The sequence below is a fragment of the Solea solea genome, chromosome 20 (genome assembly GCF_958295425.1).
Source record: "Solea solea chromosome 20, fSolSol10.1, whole genome shotgun sequence".
NCBI lineage: Eukaryota > Metazoa > Chordata > Actinopteri > Pleuronectiformes > Soleidae > Solea > Solea solea.
In genome coordinates, this window is record NC_081153.1 from 1,293,939 (window position 1) to 1,308,634 (window position 14,696).

At 41.0% G+C, this 14,696-nt stretch overlaps 2 protein-coding genes across 13 annotated transcripts in view; one reads left to right on the forward strand and one right to left on the reverse strand.

Moving 5' to 3' along the window:
• LOC131447159 (NACHT, LRR and PYD domains-containing protein 12-like) overlaps window positions 1–14,696 on the forward strand; it is a 117,101-nt gene that overhangs the window by 61,211 nt on the left and 41,194 nt on the right. The window lies entirely within an intron of this gene.
• On the reverse strand, window positions 922–13,969 carry LOC131447161 (NLR family CARD domain-containing protein 3-like). Of its 4 annotated transcripts, none has more exons than XM_058618696.1 (7): window positions 13,765–13,969; window positions 8,496–8,585; window positions 7,786–7,894; window positions 4,644–4,852; window positions 2,409–4,239; window positions 2,161–2,334; window positions 923–1,177 (listed from the first exon to the last, which is right to left on the reverse strand). In XM_058618696.1, exons 3-7 carry the CDS (start codon window positions 7,833–7,835, stop codon window positions 1,000–1,002), a joined length of 2,442 nt encoding a protein of 813 aa, XP_058474679.1. In that variant the 5' UTR covers window positions 7,836–7,894; window positions 8,496–8,585; window positions 13,765–13,969; the 3' UTR covers window positions 923–999. The 4 variants fall into 4 exon arrangements, with proteins under 4 accessions (XP_058474680.1, XP_058474679.1, XP_058474678.1 ...); XM_058618695.1 differs by having other exon boundaries at window positions 978–1,177; window positions 2,409–4,236; window positions 7,786–7,935; window positions 13,765–13,961; XM_058618694.1 differs by having other exon boundaries at window positions 978–1,177; window positions 7,786–7,935; window positions 13,765–13,961.

A 14,696-nucleotide genomic window follows, 5' to 3' on the forward strand; every position in this document is an offset into this window, starting at 1 on the left:
ATAGCAGCCCATTTTCAGATGGTCTTGTGTTGGTTTTTTGCTCCAGCATTTCTAGTTAGTCTTCTTGTTCTGATGTGTTTGCCTGTTTGTGACTGATTTCCTGCTTTTGGACTTAGTAATCTGCGTTTTCCTGCCTCGTTGTCGTGCTTTTGGGTTCTCCCTTGCCAAGGTGTCAATTCTTAAAGTCAGAGAAGACTCACTTTCATTTCTTTGCTTGTGATAAAGATCATTTCTTGATATTTTGCTCATTTCTTCATGCTTTTGTCAGAGTTTGAAGGAAAATGACGTTCCAGTCTGAAAGTGGCTACTTTGACGTTTTCTAACCAAACAAGATGTGCTGCTGTTTTTACAGTGTATGATACAGTGGATCTATAATCTGTGATGAAGTCAAACTACAAACAGCTGATGGACGCTCATCATGTGAGGCGCTCAGCTCTAGTCTGTGAGTAGCAGCAGCTCGTGGCTCGTCTGTTGTCTCTCTGTGTCTTTGTGTCCAATCATGAAGTCTGTCACTATTGTGCTGTCACAGCTTCACTGAGGAAACACTGATGTTTGTCTGACTGTGATTAGAACAACACTCTACTCACCCCAGAGTCTCCAGTCTGTAGTCTGGACTCTTCTGAAGATCACGCAGAGGCTTCACTGCTGAATCCTGCAGCTGGTTCAGACTCAGGTTCAGGTCTCTCAGGTGTGAGGGGTTGGACTTCAGAGCTGAGGCCAGAGAAGAACAGCTGATCTCTGTCAAACTGCAGTAACGCAACCTGAATAAAGAATAAAACATGAGACTTTAGAACAATGTGTGTGTGTGTGTGTGTGTGTGTGTGTGACTGTGTGTGTGACTGTGTGTGCGTGTGTGTGTGTGACTGTGAGTGTGAGTGTGTGTGTGTGTGTGTGTGTGTGTGTGTTTAAGGAGTTTATTTTATTCATCAGTGAATAAAATGAGTTTAATGTAAATGAAATGAAAGTTTAAAAAAACAACAGCAGCTTCAGTCAGTGAACTCACCACAGAGTCTCCAGTCTACAATGTGGACTCTCCAGTCCAGAACACAGCAGCTTCACTCCTGAATCCTGCAGCTGGTTATAACTCAGGTCCAGTTTTCTCAGGTGTGAGGGGTTGGACTTCAGAGCTGAGACCAGAGAAGAACAGCTGATCTCTGTCAAACTGCAGCCCCTCAACCTGAATAAAGAATAAAAGTGTTTTGTTCAGCAGGTGAATTTTAATGTGTGAGTCAAATATCAGCTGTGAGGATGAAAATGTATCTGAACATTTTCTACAGTGTATTTAGAAAGCATGAGTCATGTGACTGTGAGACACACGAGTGTGTGAAGGTTCAGTTCAAGTGACGCAAAGAAACAGCAGCAAAATGACAAAGAAGTCACAGGTGAATTTCAACACAGCCTCACTTTTCACATCAAGTTCAACTCAATGAAATGAATCAATGATAAGAAGCAGAAACAGGTGGAGTCTGTGTGCAGGCTGTACACTGAGAGGTTCAATACTGCCCTCTACACTTCAAAGTCCTGAATCACACTTCTTCTCAACATCTTTACAATTCTATATTTTACACTTGATTTGATTCTTTGATTCATCTGTGTTTAGTAAACCAGCTTAAAGGTGCATTACCACCACCTTTATTGCTGCAAAGAATTCTGGGACACGGTCGTCTGCCAAACATACACCAGATGACGAGTCATGTGACAGTTGGGACACGCCCACGTCACGGTGCTGTGACACATGTTGACAACATCTGGACCATGAGTCCACACTTGGAGGATCCAGCCTTATGAACTGAGACACAGCTGATTTGAAGACGAGAGGAAGCTCCTGTTTGTTTGTAAACAGTCACAGCTGTGACATCATCAACAACACTCATTCTGATTGGCTACATGTGAACGTGTCAGAGGAGAAAGTGAAAAACATCAAGTTCAGTCAGAAAAGGTCAAAGCTGCGACTGACGTGAAAACTACAGCGACTGAAACACTTTAGAAAACAAAAAACACGTCAGCTGTGAAAAGATCCTGATTCTACATCTGAGGGAAGAAAAAGTGGAAACATGGAACAACCATCACTGATTCAACTCATGTGACAACATGAATGACTTTCAGTTGTGGATGAAACATCTGACATTTACAACAGTAACAGAGAGTCAGTGAACTCACCCCAGAGTCTCCAGTCTACAATGTGGACTCTCCAGTCCAGAACACAGCAGCTTCACTCCTGAATCCTGCAGCTTGTTATGACTCAGGTTCAGGTCTCTCAGGTGTGAGGGGTTGGACTTCAGAGCTGAGACCAGAGAAGAACAGCTGATCTCTGTCAATCTGCAGCCACTCAACCTGAATAAAGAATAAAAGATGAGACTTTAGACAAAGTTGCTGCAAAGTTGCTGCTTGAAACCAGTAGTACTCACCGAGCCTTCCTGCAGTTCCTCACAGCTGGAATCAGTCTCTGTTTCCCCTGGTCTGATGTTCTGTACTTGCTCAGGTCCAACTCATCCAGAACCTCCTCAGACATCAGCAGCATGTAGGCCAGAGCTGAGCAGTGGATCTCAGAGAGTTTCTTTTTTCTGTTCTTTGACTTCATGAACTTTTTGATGTCCTGATGCACTGATTGCTCGTTCATCTCTGTCAGACAGTGGAAGATGTTGATGCTTCTGTCAGGTGAGATGTTGTCTGTGTTCATCTCCTTCAGGTTCTCAATGACCCTCTGGATGATTTCTGGACTGTTCTGAGTCTGACCCAGCAGACCTCCTAAGAGTCTGTGGTTGGACTCCAGACAGAGTCCATGAAGGAAGCGAACAAACAGGTCCAGGTGACCATTTTCCCTTTGAAGTGATTTCTCCATGGCTGCGTTCAGGAACACATCCAGAGATAAGTCACTCTCAGCAATGGTTCCAAAAACTGAGGAGAGCTTGTTAATAAAATTAGGTTTTCTCAGGAAGGTATTCAGGACCTTTTTCTTCCTGCTGCTGAAACAGTGGAACATGTAGACTGCAGCCAGAAACTCCTGAACACTCAGATGAACAAAGCAGTAGACTGATTTCTGGAAGATCACGCTCTCTCTTCTGAAGATCTCTGTACAAACTCCTGAGTACACCGAGGCCTCTGTCACACTAAGACCACACCGCTTCAGGTCTTCTTGGTAGAACATGATGTCTCCTTTCTGCAGATGTTTAAAGGCCAGCTTTCCCAGCTTCAGAAGAAAGTCCCTGTCGGCCTCCGTCAGCTCCTGTGGACTCGTCTCATGTCCTTTATCGTACTTGTTCTTCTTCCTCTTTGTCTGAACCAGCAGGAAGTGTGAGTACAGGTCTGTCAGGGTCTTGGGCAGCTCTCCTCTCTGCTCTGTTGTCAACATGTGCTCCAGAACTGTAGCACTGATCCAGCAGAAGACTGGGACTTGACACATGATGTGGAGGCTCCTGGACGTCTTGATGTGTGAGATGATTCTGCTGGACAGATCTTCAGTTCTGGATCTCTTCCTGAAGTACTCGTCCTTCTGGTCGTCAGTGAAGCCTCGTACTTCTGTTACCCTGGCAACACATGTAGGAGGGATCTGATTGGCCGCCACAGGTCGAGAAGTTATCCAGATGAGAGCCGAGGGAAGCAGATTCCCATGGATGAGGTTGGTCAGCAGCACGTTGACTGATGACATGTGTGTGACGTCAGAAAGCAGCGTCCTGCTGCTGAAGTCCAGTGAGAGTCTGCTTTCATCCAGGCCGTCAAAGATGAACAAAGGTTTACAGACAGCGAGCTTCTCTGCGCTGACCTTCTCTAATGTTGGATAGAAAACATGGAGCAGCGTGAGAAGACTGTGCTGCTGATCTCTGATCAGGTTCAGCTCCCTGAACGAGAGCACAATCAGCAGATTCACATCGTGGTTTTCCAAACCCTCGGCCCAGTCCAGAGTGAACTTCTGCACCGAGAAGGTTTTTCCAACACCAGCGACGCCGTTGGTTAGGACGACTCTGATGCTCCCCTGCTGGTCAGGTAAGGGTTTAAAGATGTCGCAGCACTTGATGGGAGTGTCCTGGACCGTCTTCTTCTTGGAGGTCGTCTCCAGCTGCATCACCTCATGTTGAGTATTGACCTCTTCACTCTGTCCCTCTGTGATGTAGAGCTCAGTGAAGATCCTGTTCAGGAGGGTTCTACTTCCTGTTCCTTCAGTTCCTTCAGTCACATGTTCAAATCTCCTCCTCAGACTGATCTTATGTTCATCTAGAACCTTCTGCAGACCAACATCTGCTGAAAGACAAGAGACAAAGAATGTGAGCAGCTGAGGATTATTTTCATCAGTGTCATGTTGTTCTGTGACGTTGTTGTTTTATGTTGTTTGTTGTCAAATGAAAAACTACATTTTCACTGTAATGACTTGAATAACTTTATTCTGAAAGACTGAATCATTCTAGAAGAACTGTGATGATTGTGAAGGAAAGAGTATCATCTGCATACAAAAGAACAATCGTGAGAGAAAAGCAGCAAAATGAGGGGAAACCTTCATTTCTTCAACCTGCAGGGGGCAGCAGAGAGTTAAACTCCATCATGGAGTTAACATGAGTCACATTTTTAACTTAACTGTTTTCTCCTGTTTTTCCATTTCTAAAGTCTGCTAGTGCTGATGAGCTGCTCTCCTTATGAGTCTTACTCACGGATGCTCTGTGGTCCATGTCCTGTCCTGGGTCTTTGTCCACACTGGGGACAGCAGGAGTCTCCTGGTGGACCAGACTGGTCCCAGTACGAAGAGATGCAGCGTTTGCAGAACCGGTGACCGCAGCTGGTGAAGATTGGATGCTTCAGGACGTCCTGACACAGAGGACAGCGGGACGTCTGCTCGTCCACAGAAACAGCAAACTGGTCTCTGTGAAGACATTTCTTTATCACTGACACGTCGGGGACAGGTGGACATGTCTCTGTGAAGACATTTCTTTACCACTGACACGTCGGGGACAGGTGGACATGTGTCTGTGGAGACATTTCTTTATCACTGACACTTCGGGGACAGGTGGACATGTGTCTGTGAAGACATGTCTTTATCACTGACACGTCAGGGACAGGAGGACATGTCTCTGTGAAGACATTTCTTTACCACTGACACGTCGGGGACAGGTGGACATGTGTCTGTGGAGACATTTCTTTATCACTGACACTTCGGGGACAGGTGGACATGTGTCTGTGAAGACATGTCTTTATCACTGACACGTCGGGGACAGGTGGACATGTCTCTGTGAAGACATTTCTTTACCACTGACACGTCAGGGACAGGTGGACATGTGTCTGTGGAGACATTTCTTTATCACTGACATGTCGGGACAGGTGGACATGTCTCTGTGGAGACATTTCTTTATCACTGACACGTCAGGGACAGGTGGACATGTCTCTGTGGAGACATTTCTTTATCACTGACACGTCAGGGACAGGTGGACATGTCTCTGTGAAGACATCCTTACAGCTTTGTCTCACAGTGGTTCTGATGGACTGTTGTAAAGGTCTAACCCTGAGGCTCATCCTCACACTCTCTCTGACTCGTCAATGGTTTGACTCATTGATCCGTTTCATCAGATTCTGAATCAGTTCAGTTCAGTCTGTTGCTCACACACACAGTTAGTTCTTCTTCCTTCACAAAAGTCCAGTCAAATTCAATTTGAACCACAAATAAAAGAAATGAGCTGTTGATGTGAAGCTGCTTTCAGAGCTGCTCTGAAGTTTGGACGTTTCCCTCCAACAGATGGAGGTTATTTCTTATCTTAATTCAAGAGCATATCATATTGATTTGAGAGCATTATTTATTGAGTCTCTTACTTTGTCTTTGAGGCTCCAGGTTCATGACTGAAGTGTAAAGGTGCTCCCATAGACCAGTCACTCTTCACAGACAGACCGCTGGGTCCTGGAGACTCTGCTCTCTGTCTCTGGTTCTGACCTCTGCAAACACAAACATCACATGATCACTGATGATGGTCTTTGTTTAGACACTTTGATCACAAACAGATTTCAGGTTTACAGCCTGTGGTCGCTGATCTTTGTGTAAAGATTGATCCTCTACAGCACAGGTGCCAAACTGGCGGCCCGCGGGCCATATATGGCCCCTCAATCGATTACATGTGGTCCCCCCACTTAAATATCATGTTATAATACAAACATGGCCCACGACCTCACCTTGTTTTAAACACAGTGTGTAGCTGAGGCACAGCTGCCAGCGAGGTGATAGAATATATGTTTTTAGAACAGTAATAATAAGACATTCGCTCATAATGACCACATTATTAAATTTATGACATAAAACATTCAATTACATATATAAATAAGCTTGTTAGGGACCGAGCTACAAATGGCAGTGGCTGAAACGGCTCCTGGCACAAATTTGTGTGAGGAAACCATTGTTATCCTTCTCATTATTATTATTATGTCATTATTATTATTATTTTACTATTATTATCATTATTATTATGGTTGTATTATTATTATTATTATTATTATTATATAATTATAATAATGTGTACTCGACACATGAAAGGTGAAAAGTTGTCAAAAGGTTTGGTGGATTCAAAAGTGAGGTCAGGGAACTGCTGCACTCCCCGACTCCCCATCATCAGTCCTAGTTTGATGGTTTCATGACAGTTGTCCACTGTTGAACTGTGCCCTCAGTTATTCTTTGTTTATTTGTATTGATTGTTTATTGATGTTGGGCAAACTTCATGTGTGAAAGTGACGAGCCACCTGTGATACTGAGCGTGTTCAATCAAAGCTGCGTCTGATTGCAGTTCATGAGCGTGGAGCAGAGTGATGGAGAAGAGCGTCTTCTTTCTTTTCCTTTAAGTTCGTGCTGATCTGGGTTGGCCACGTGTCGCCGCTGTATGACCTCGCTCTGCCGACATCCACGTTATTATTTGCGTCATTTGAAATAAATGTGTATTTGATATGAACAGATTGATTTTGCATCATAAACAGTATCACAAAGTATACGTGTGATATCATGATGCAAGATTGTGTTTTAACTTGAAGCTCGTGCTACTGAACACTTGTTTTTTGACGACTCTATGTTCCGTAGTCCGGCCCCCTCTTGACCAGAATAGACGCTCATTGGCCCCCAGGTCATTAGAGTGTGACGGCCCTGCTCTACAGGTACAGTCAGCATTTAGACATGACGGTAGTCAGAAATCTACAGGACCTGATGGTTTCTCAGCCTCTGTGCTAAAAAACTGCTCTCCTGAACTTCATGATGCTTTCTGTGCAATCTTTGAAAAACTGACAGAGAATCCTGTTGTTCCAGAGCTATGGAAGCGTTCTATTATCATTCCTGTGCTGAAGCTCTCATGTCCGGCTGAAAACAACACAAACAAGTACAGGAAATACAGTGTTTCCAAAGAGTTATGGTCAATATGATCAAGCCTGCTATTTCTGAACATTTAGACAAAGATCAATACAATGGATGTCATCATGATGACGTGCAGTGAGTCATGTGACCCAAGGACAACTGCAGCTGGTTTAAAAACTCACAGCTGATGACAAATGACTTTGATGTCGTTGTAGAACCAATCACATGAATCTTTCTAGTGACTTTTTCACTCACTTCTAGTTGAGTTTTCCACTCGTTTTTTGTGTTTTTTGCATTTGTGTTTAGCGCACAACAAAGTCTGTTGTTGTCTTGTTGTCAGTGCATTGTTACAAGTTTTCTCAGGATAAAAGTTTTTATGATGGTAAAACAGCTGTGTGTGTGTGTGTGTGTGTGTGATTCTGTCTTTGTGAGGACACAGGTTTGGTTGTGACTTCTTCACAGGACAAAGTGTCTCTTACTTTGTCTCTGAGGCTCCAGGTTCATGACTGAAGTGTAAAGGTTTTCCCATAGACTGGTCACTCTTCACAGACAGACCGCTGGGTCCTGGAGACTCTGCTCTGTCCTCGTCTTCCTCCACACAACCACTCATCTGCTGGACTTCAGTCATTCTGAGACACACACAGACACACACACACACACACACACAGGTTGATCACAGATTTACTGATGCAGAAATTTAGAAGATGTGTGTCTCTACCTCATCTCCCTCTTGTCCTTTCTCTCCCCCCTTTCTGTCCTCCACCTCTCCTCTGTCCCCCATTTTCCTTTCACCCTGACCAGTCGAGGCAGATGACTGCACATCGCTGAGTCTGGTTCTGTCAGAGATTTCTTCTTCTGTTAAGAGGGAGTTTTTTCTCTCCACTGATGCCTAGTGTTTGCTCATTGTGTGAACTGTTGTGTTTCTCTGCTCTCCTTGATGTTGTCTATGTACAGACCTGAGATCATGTATGTTATGATTTGGCGCTATACAAATAACACTAAATTGAATAAACTGTCCCAATATACAGATTTACAGAGAATAACTTGTTTTATAGTGTAAAGTGTAAACCTCATATATAAAAAGCACGTCTTCTCTTTGTTGTTGTCATGAGTTTGTGCAAATGAGCTCCTCACTGACTTATCACTGCTCCACTGAAAGCATCATATTGAAAGCACTTTAAAGAGTTACCTCTCAGTTTGAGTGGAAAATCTCCTTCATGTTTCCTGGAGGACGTCTGATGTGGATCTGTGTTCAGTCCAGTGATCACACGAGAGAAAACTGTAACACATCAGGAGTTTTCTGTCAGAGAAGGTGTTTTATGAAACCTGCTGTTCATGTCACTTACATATTTGTGCCAGTAGATGGTGCTAGGCTACTCTGTATGTGACTGAAGGGCTGTTGTCTGCATTCAAGTCAGCTGATGAGCTCAGTTTTGAGAGCAAAAGTCCAATTAGATCCTGGATTACTTATTAACTGCATATTTGTTCATCAAGGACATCAAAAAGTACTAAGTACAATTACATTTCAATCATAAATGTGGATTTGATACCACTTCAAAAAAAGAATAACCTCAGTTTTGTTCAAGTCAACTTTGACCCTGGATTACTCCAAAAGTTCACAGTAAAAGCACTTCATCCGACTTTAGTGCATTAAGCACTTATAGTACTTATAGTACTTTAGTACTTAAAGCTACTAAATCAAGTCATTATTTTTATCATAATATGAATATATGACATTATTATTTCATTTTTAATCCAAATGATCATTTACAATCGTTCATTTAATCTCATTTAATATTTAATAATTTAATAATACATAAAGAAGAAAACATGACGCACTTCACATTTAGGAAAAACAAAAGACGACTGACTGGAGTTATGACAGGCTGGAAATTTCCATTCTAATCTGTCAGGATTAAGCAGTACATATACTTCATGACTGTACTTAAGTACACATTCCACGTATTTGTACTTTACTTTGTTATTTCTAGCAACTTTGACTACATTTTATATCAGAAATGATTTTTGACTGAACACAGATCTATTTTCATGGACTTGAATGTATTATTTACAGTTATTGTTCCTAACAGTATGATCATAAGTCTGCAGGTTTTCTCACCTGAATTGATTTGAATATTTTCTGATCGTTATATTAATATCATTTCAATGTAAGAATGATATTAATATAATGATAACAGTCAGACGCGCAGCTTGTGAACAGGCAAGGCAGGCAACTGCTTGGGGTCCCGAGCCGATAGGGGGCCCCCTAGACTCGGAGCCTGAGGGCAGTTTTTACCGAAATGTATCAAAAATGTGCAGTGACCAGCTGTATCCCCGTGATTTGCAATGACGTCTCAGTATGAAACCTCCCTAAAGGGGCCCCACGTCAATCCCATCATCCCACCTCACGTTAACCTGTGTGAAGTTACCGTTCTGCACGTTTGAATGAAGCTGAAGTCAAATGAAGAGGAACTATCAATCAGGGAGTGAGAAGAGGATGAAGAAAACAAGACAGTGGTAAGTTTGAACTGTTACTTTGTCTCCCGGGGACACAGACTTGAACAGCAGCTAACATTAGCGTCAGAACACTAACTTACCCTGTCATTTCACTGGTGTCATTAATGATACCAGTGAAATGAGAAGGAGTATTATTGTAATATCTGCATTGAAGCCCCCTTAACAGCTATTTATATGCCACACTTTTTATTCACTTTTAACTTGTTTTTAACTTCTTATGCAGTATTTATTGTAAAGGTACAAAATGTATTGGAGTGATTTGGAATGTGACTTTTTCTGTAACTAAAGTTGTGTAAGAGTTAATAGGCAGTGTTAAGCTATGAATGCTATGATAGCAATGAATAATTAAAGCTATGCCCAAGGAGAACAATTACAAATCTGTCTCTTATCTCTCCTCAGGATCATTACTTAAATTTGTCACCACAAATAAATAAAAACCGTAAGTCCAAATTCCACTTTAATTGATAACATATACCATGCCCGGTAAATATTCCTTTTCACAATATACACTGTTTTGTTTTGTTTTTTGTCATATCAGTTCCAGCAGCATCCACCTCCAGTGGAATAGTGGCCACTCCACCTTCTGGTGGTCATGAGCAGGAAGAGACACCACAGGCACATGGAGCACCCACACCAAGTGATGATAGCGCTGACTGTGAGTTTAATGAATCAATACATTTTACTTTAAATAATAACATATACCATGCGCTGTAAAAATATATAGCCTGTTTGTTAGGGTTCAAGCACAAGGTGCGTAGAACCCTATTGAAATCGTAAGAGTTATTAGGGTTCGAGCACAAAGTGCGAAATCGTAAGGATTATTCTTATTCTTATTCTTCCTCCAAATGAATCGTGTTTTTGAGGCCCGGAACATGCCCCAAACTCACCATATTTTGCAACCGCATCAGACCTGGTGAAAAATTACGTCTTTTATCTCATGTAACAGTTTGCTGTCGTGTGATTGGTCACTTGACTGAACACAGATCCACATCAAACGTCCTCCAGGACAAACATGAAGGACATGTTACACTGCAAGGTAACTGCGAGGTAACTATTTCAATTACAGTACAAGTTTTTTCCTTTTTTAAGTTTTATTTCTAATCCTGCTTTTTTGAAATCCTGCCCACACAATAACACACACACAGTCATCAGACCTGTCCGTCTGTCACAGCTGAAGCAGAGTGAGAAACTTTCAACTGTGAATGTTTGTGATAATCAACCAAACGATTGTTTGATTAACTATTTTGATAATTACGTCACTTTTTACGTAATATAACAAAATTAAAAGTGAATCGTTCTGGTCTGGGGACCAAACAAGACATTTGGAAATGTCTTCATTTCAAGGTTTGTGAAACAATGATCAACATTTTTCAAAATTTTCCAACAGTTTATGAACCAAATAACAAATTAGTTAAAAACAAGTCAACCAGCGATGAATCAGTTCGGGAAATAAAAGTGTTAGTGGCTGCTTCAGTGTGTATGGAATTCAATTTGTGTCATTAACAACAAACATGAACGTCAAACAAAAGAATTAAAACTGACTGAAACAAGTCAAATGTCTTCTTGAAAGTAAAATTTACAACTTGCAAACCAATTATGAGACACAGTGTGTAAACTATTGATTTTATTTGCTTCTTCTTTTTGTATCTCTTTTGATGATTTGATAGAATAGCTCACTATTTGGCAGTCACTCTTGCAGAATTTATAGAACAGTTCACTATTTGGCAGTCAGTCTGTTGGTGGTTTTATAGAACAGTTCACTATTTGGCAGTCAGTCTGTTGGTGGTATTATAGAACAGTTCACTATTTGGCAGTCAGTCTGTTGGTGGTTTTATAGAACAGTTCACTATTTGGCAGTCAGTCTGTTGGTGGTATTATAGAACAGTTCACTGTTTGGCAGTCAGTCTGTTGGTGGTTTTCTAGAACAGTTCACTGTTTGGCAGTCAATCTATTGGTGGTTTTATAGAACAGTTCACTATTTGGCAGTCAGTCTGTTGGTGGTTTTATAGAACAGTTCACTATTTGGCAGTCAGTCTGTTGGTGGTATTATAGAACAGTTCACTATTTGGCAGTCAGTCTATTGGTGGTTTTATAGAACAGTTCACTATTTGGCAGTCAGTCTGTTGGTGGTTTTCTAGAACAGTTCACTGTTTGGCAGTCAGTCTGTTGGTGGTTTTCTAGAACAGTTCACTATTTGGCAGTCAGTCTGTTGGTGGTGTTATAGAACAGTTCACTATTTGGCAGTCAGTCTGTTGGTGGTTTTATAGAACAGTTCACTATTTGGCAGTCAGTCTGTTGGTGGTTTTATAGAACAGTTCACTATTTGGCAGTCAGTCTGTTGGTGGTTTTCTAGAACAGTTCACTATTTGGCAGTCAGTCTGTTGGTGGTTTTATAGAACAGTTCACTGTGTGGCAGTCAGTCTGTTGGTGGTTTTATAGAACAGTTCACTATTTGGCAGTCAGTCTGTTGGTGGTTTCACCACAACAATTAGTTTCACGTCACTTTGTTACTTTAACGCCTTCTGTCTTTTCTCACTGACACAAATCATTTATTAACATCATCTGTTTGCAAATAGTTCATTTTTACTTTGCCTCAGTCACTTTATTGTGTCTCATGTTTTTGTTTGAGGACTTCTGTCTTTTATTAATTCAAACAAAGTTGATGACTCATGTAGAAACTCGATAAATGGAATATGATAAATTTCGACCTCTGAGCCGTTGCTGTAGTAACGAGGGGATTTCACAGGTGTGGCATCATAAATATCAAATCTAAACCAATCAATGAGTTGTTGACATGTGGGGGCTTTCTTTCTTTTCTTTTTTGAAGTATATTTTGACTTTTAAAACCTTTGCAATGTTTTGCACTGCACTTTTTCCACATTGATATTTCAGTTGTTTCCTCTCAATATCACACATTCACTTTTATTGTTCTTATATTTCACACTTTTATGTCAGTGCTTAACTTATTGTTTGAATTATTTGCTCACTTTTTTGTTACAGTTCAGTAGAGGTGAGCGATGTGACCTTAACAACGATGTTCGTGGCTATATTTCTCAGATTATCAAAATAGAAATGTTTATTTTGATATGGAATGATAAATAGTTCACAATAAAGACGCAAAAATCCTATTCATTTAAAAAAAAGAAAGAAAAATATTTACAGACTAACAGAAAACTAGTGTCAAATTCCAGTCAATCAATAGAGTTTTCTTTAGTTTTCTATAATAGAAACATTTGTATTTAGTTTCCTCTGATTCCATACATTCTCAGACTCAGTTAACATTTCCTGAACAACATGTGGACGACTCACTGTGCTTTAACTTTACAGAAAAGTAAGAAGGTAGAAGGTTTCTCTGTTCTCCAGAGAGTCAACCAGGGCGTTTACTTTTACAGCCACAAATTATATGATGTAAGAGCAGAGTGACAAAGATCAGTGGTTGTTAAGGTGAAGGTTTATCAGGACTGAACAAGACTAAAGTTAACTGCAGTCACCTGTGTGACAGATTCTATCCAAAACATAATGAAGATAATGTGAATATACACAGTATCTGAAAGCAAAATTAAAATAAAGAATTACAATAAAACTACCAACTACCACCAACTGAAAAAACTTTAATCAAAAATGACATCAAAGAAATTCCATCATAGATTAGTATCACAGATTAAGATTTGCTTTTTAAGAATCCTGGATTTCTTAATTGTACTTTGGTGCAACAGGCTCCTGAGAGTAGAACTCACAATAGTGTGTCGATACTTTACAGTCCATAATAAACCTCAGGGACTCACGGTAGATAAACGGTGTCAAAGGATGATCTTATCTTATCAAGCTTTCACAGACATTGAGCAGAAACATTCATAAAAGATCTCCATAATCCAACACTGACAAAAACAGCCACAAGACACTTTTTTACATCAAAAGAAAAACACAAAGGGAAGTTTTACCTTGTCGGACCACTTTGGCCGTTTATCTTCTGCCTTCCTCAGAACTGTCACCTGAGGTTAGGTGATCACATGCCTTATCAGCTCTTACGGAGGCGTGATCTTCCTGTCAGGGTTAACGGCTCGACCGCGCCTCTGGTTGCTGCTCCTCCAGTCTTAATCTACGATACTAAGTTTATTCTGTCTGTTACACGGACATCAAACCAGGATGAGAAGGCGTGGCTTAGTCAAGTCGTGTGTAACTGATTGTGGTAAGTGCGCGTTCACGTCTATTTGAAGTAGACCGTGAGGTCGAGCGCAGATTTACTGATGCAGAAATGGAGAAGAGATCTCTGAAGGGTCTAACCCTGTAGATCTCTAACCCTAACTCAACTCTGAAGGGTCAAACCGTGAAGATCTCTAACCCCAACCCAACTATACATACGTATATGTATATGTATATACACTATACATTGACCAATTGGCTCCAAACTTGATATGTGAGACCAAGGGCCAACCCACGCCTAAAATCACAGAAATTGTGACTTTACATTCATTTTTCAGTTGCTATTTGCACCATTTTTCATCCCTAAAACATGAGTCACTAGACAGTGATACACTGTTCATTTATCTTTCAATTGTATTCCAATCAGCTGTAAATGACCATTGTATGTATCTTAACTTTGCAAATAAAAGTAATAAATGTCAACACCATCATAAACACCATTTCCAGATGAGCACATTTGACACATTTGTACTTTTTCATTCAAACATTGAAATTCAGATGGCAAGGTTCAGTTGTAACATAGATGAGTTTGATTGGCAACACATTCTGGACAACTTTCAGCACAAACACATACTCTTCAAAACACTCTTCACATGACACACAGAACAGACTCTTATGTTGACACAGTTTTTCTCTTCAGTCAGTCCGGTCCGTTAGTGTAGTCAGGGTA

Bases quoted from the DNA above. Each gene is read 5' to 3' on its own strand.
- LOC131447161 (XM_058618694.1), bottom strand. From the start codon at position 7,934: ATGACTGAAGTCCAGCAGATGAGTGGTTGTGTGGAGGAAGACGAGGAC. The intron at 4,853-7,785 runs GTAAGAGACACT...ATGTCTTCACAG, and splicing joins CCTGGAGCCTCAGAGACAAA to AGACCAGTTTGCTGTTTCTG. The intron at 1,178-2,160 runs GTGAGTTCACTG...TTCTTTATTCAG, and splicing joins TGTAGACTGGAGACTCTGGG to GTTGAGGGGCTGCAGTTTGA.